The 4,192-nt window shown below is 51.4% G+C and overlaps 1 protein-coding gene across 1 annotated transcript; it reads left to right on the top strand.

Annotated features, from left to right (window-relative positions):
- The first annotated feature begins 244 nt into the window (after positions 1-244).
- On the top strand, positions 245-1,204 carry LOC139999922 (olfactory receptor 14C36-like). The gene has a single exon (XM_072029573.1). The coding sequence runs from the start codon at positions 245-247 to the stop codon at positions 1,202-1,204; it is 960 nt and encodes a 319-aa protein (XP_071885674.1).
- The last annotated feature ends 2,988 nt before the right edge of the window (positions 1,205-4,192 follow it).

The following is a 4,192-nucleotide window of genomic DNA, read 5'->3' as shown; positions in this document are numbered from 1 at the left end:
ACTCTCCCCGTACCAAATGGCAGTTTCTCCTGCTCACAGAAGGAACATCACCAACAGAACCCAGCCAGAACTCTGGCCAGGGAGTTGCACTGAGGCCTTCCAGAAAGGAGTAAGGCAGTGAAAGTCTGTTGTGTGTTGGTGAGAGAGAAGTAGCTTAAACGACCTATGCAATAGATTTTGTAGATGTTTGACTTTTCACATGTTTTTCCTTCCTTGGACAGAACCCCATGTCCACAGGCAGCACATGTCCAACAGCAGCTCCATCAATGAGTTCCTCCTCCTGCCATTTGCAGACACACGGGAGCTGCAGCTCCTGCACTTCGCGCTCTTCCTGGGCATCTACCTGGCTGCCCTCCTGGGCAACGGCCTCATCCTCACTGCCGTAGCCTGTGACCACCACCTCCACACCCCCATGTACTTCTTCCTCCTCAACCTTGCCCTCCTTGACCTGGGCTGCATCTCCACCACTCTGCCAAAAGCCATGGCCAATTCCCTCTGGGATGCCAGGACCATCTCCTATGCAGGATGTGCTTCCCAGGTGTTTTTCTTCTTCTTTCTGATGTCAGCAGAGTATTATTTTCTCACCATCATGGCCTATGACCGCTACGTTGCCATCTGCAAGCCCCTTCACTACGGGAGCCTCCTGGGCAGCAGAGCTTGTGCCCAGATGGCAGCAGCTGCCTGGGGCAGTGGGGTTCTTTATGCTCTGCTGCACACTGCCAATACATTTTCCCTGCCCCTCTGTGGAGGAAATACCCTGGACCAGTTCTGTGAAATCCCCCAGATCCTCAAGCTCTCTTGCTCTGACTCCTACCTAAGGGAAATTGGGCTTCTCACATTTAGTGTTTTTGTGTTTTGGGGGTGTTTTGTATTCATCGTACTGTCCTATGTGCAGATCTTCAGGGCTGTGCTGAGGATGCCCTCTAAGCAGGGGCAGCACAAAGCCTTTTCCACGTGCCTCCCTCACCTGGCTGTGGTCTCCCTCTTTCTCAGCACTGCCTTTTTTGCCTACCTGAAGCCCCCCTTGCTCTCCTCGCCATCCCTGGACCTGATGGTGGCAGTTCTATACTCAGTGGTTCCTCCAGCAGTGAACCCCCTCATCTACAGCATGAGAAACCAGGAGCTCAAGGATGCACTGCGCAAAGTCATGAGTGGGTGTACATCAGAAGTAATGCACTGCCTGTCTTCTGCAAAGCACTCATAATAAAACTCATGATATGCCAAGCTTGTCTTTTGTTCTTTGGTGTTTTTTTTTTTTTGTTATTAATGAGGGCAACAATGTTTTCCATATAAATTGTCATTATTGATCCTACTCATATATTTAAACAAAATAAAGGAACCTGCACTGAAGAGTGTGTCTGAGATGCTTTTTCTGAGAATTTTGCTGGGGGTTCCACGGTAATGCCCATGGGTGGAAATGAAGAGGAATATAGAGACCCACCATAGCAGCACTGCCAAGAAGCAGAAGGGTTTGGTCTGTCCAAAGCTACTTTCATCCCATTTCTACACTCTCCTTCTGAGTCTTTTCTGTTGGCATAAGCCTGATTGTTCCTGCAGCTTGGTCACAGTACTGCTGTGTGGCAATCCTGTGACCAATCCTATGGACAGGCAACGGGCATTTCTGTGACACAGCTGGCCTCCAGAACAGCATTTCCATCCCATAAAGTGATTCAGCTCAGGGTAGTGCCTGGGGGCTCAGGTCTTCCTTCACAGTTGCTGTCAAGAACATTGCAGTCCAGAAATGGATTCTAAAGGGGGACCTGGCTTTGCCTGCTTCTCCATGGGCTCAGGGTGAAGTGATCAGAGCTCCAGCTGGGTGTTTGAGGGTATGGAGGCTGGTCAGGAGGAGCTGGCTTGTTGGTGTCCAGCACTCAGGCAGATTGTTAGGAGTCTCCAATTAACCTGCCTGTGGCACTACAACATGTGCTGGGGCTGGTGGCACGTGAGCAGTTTTTGGAAGGAATCAGGAGAGCCCAGGGAAGCTGCAGGGACAGTGTGTCCCAGGGGGTCAGCAGTGAATGGAGCCCACAGAGCATGAGCCTCTTCCAGGTGGAGTCCCCCTGTGATAAAGTGTTAAATCTGGATGTGAGCAGGAAAAGAAGAGCCCCGTGACCCAGGGGACATAGCAGGAATGGGGAAAGAAGTCTGGTGAGCGAATGCGGAATGTGAATAGTGGAATGCCACAGGGTGCAGCACCCAAACACTTCTTGTGGCACTGGAAAGAAGGCAGGCTACCTCTGAGCACCCTCGACAGCCACAGAAGAGCTGGTGTGGGAAGCAGTCAGTGGAAGAGCCTCATGAGCTGTCTCTGCCTCTCAGCCTGCCCAGCACAGCCCTGCAGAGTGCCCCTGTGTTCCAGACACCACAGCCCCCTTGCTCTGCAAAGCAGTACCACAGCTGGGGCGGTAGGGAGCATGGGGAGAGGGTGCAGGAATCGCTGGCCAGGCCAGCACAGGCGTGCTCCTTCCTGGGAAAGGCTCTCTGTTGAGGTGGGAAGTCCTCGGAGGAGAGTGGGGCCCCGTGTGTGTGCACACGGAAAGAGAAACCCCTGGGTACTTCTGCAGCTTGGGGCAGGCTGCCAGGGCTTGGGGACAGCAGGAGCTGCCTGAGGAGCTCCAGGACCAGGGCTCTCAGCCCAGCTCAGAGAGGTGGTTTGTTCCTCTGCAGTGGGACACAGAATGTCTCAGTCAGAAGTCCAGATGTGCCTGGTACAGTTGAGGCTTCAGCATGCACATTGTGTACACGTGCTGAGGCGAACCTGAGGCTGCACAAATGCCCTCAGCCAGTGTCCATTCCTCATGCTGTGGAGGGTTGGGAGAATGAAGGCTGGTGAGCCTCATCTCAGTCCCTGTGAAGGTGATGGGGCAAGCTTTTCCACAGCCACCTCCAGGCACTTGAAGGAAAAAAAATAGGATTGCTGAACCTATAGGGGAGGGGAAGGAAAGGGAAGCAATGGGAAGAGAAGGTGCCTACCTGTCTTTAGCAAGGCCTTTGGCTTTGTCTCAAAGAATTCTTATAGCCAGAATGGTGCTATGTGTATTTAACAAATTGGTGAGGCCGTGGGTGTGCCTGTTTGCTGGACAATCAGGCCTAGATATCATCCATGACACATAGTGCTGTCAGCCAGTTCTTAGCATCATCCCTCAGCAATCAGCACTTGGGGCAGCACTGCTGAATGTCATTATTGACTCTCTGAATTACCGGATGGAGCACACTTTCATATCTTTTCTGGATGGTGTCAAGCTCAGAGGAGCCCTTGATCAATCTTATCTATTTAGTCTACCTTGATCAGAAGAGTTGAAGAAGATAAAAATCAGAGGTCTCTTGGAACATTTATTTGTTTATTGTGACAGATACGACACTGTGTCACCACTTGTTTCTGGTGGGGATTGGTAGATATCTGTGGTGCTGGAGTAGGCTGCCCAGGGAGGTTGTGGAGTCTCCTTCTCTGGAGATACTCAAGGCCTGTCTGGACACCTACCTGGGCAACCTGCTCTGGGGAACCTGCTTTGTCAGGGGGGTTGAACACGATGATCTCTTGAGGTCCCTTCCAGCCCCTATAGTTCTGTGATTCTGTGATTCTGTGAATGACCTGTCTTTCAGAGAGCTCTCTGAAGACATAGCAGGCAGAGGAAGAGGAAAAGAGAGAGAGGTAGAGGCAGAGATACATCTTGCATTCCTATGACCACAGTAGATCCTGCAAAGAATGATCCCATATTTGAAGCAGTAGTAGAAAATTTACTTTATAAACTAAGGGTAGAAAATTTACTTGATAATTTACTTTTTTTTTTTTATCTCTCCAGGTCCTGGCACACAATGACGGTGCCGGGTGAATAAGTTGAGGTTTCTGGTGCCTCAGGAACTTAACAACGAGTAGGAAGCCTCTGGTCAGGTCAATCTCTGGAGCTGACAGGCCAGCAGCAGTAACAGGGCTGGGGAAAGGGCCTATGAGGTGACTGCTTCCTGAAGCAGCTGCTGTGTCAGCCCTTGCCTCCTGGCTAACATCTGTGCTTTTCAGCTCACACCCGCCAGCATCCTTGATAAGGCAGCAGAAGGTACCTGCTTGGCAGACTGATTGTGAGATGCCCTCTGTCTGAGAGCCTGACAGGCCCCATGCAGGAAGAGGCCTTGGGTGTGGGTTTTCAAGTCCCTTCTGCCTGAGCACATGGTGGGACAGCAATGGGCACACAAC

The sequence above is a fragment of the Anas platyrhynchos genome, chromosome 30 (assembly GCF_047663525.1).
Source record: "Anas platyrhynchos isolate ZD024472 breed Pekin duck chromosome 30, IASCAAS_PekinDuck_T2T, whole genome shotgun sequence".
NCBI classification, from domain to species: Eukaryota; Metazoa; Chordata; class Aves; order Anseriformes; family Anatidae; genus Anas; species Anas platyrhynchos.
Note: the sequence above shows the minus strand (reverse complement) of the source record. Positions and strands in the feature narration are given on the sequence as shown.

Coding starts and splice junctions, on each gene's coding strand:
- LOC139999922 (XM_072029573.1), top strand. CDS start 245: ATGTCCAACAGCAGCTCCATCAATGAGTTCCTCCTCCTGCCATTTGCA.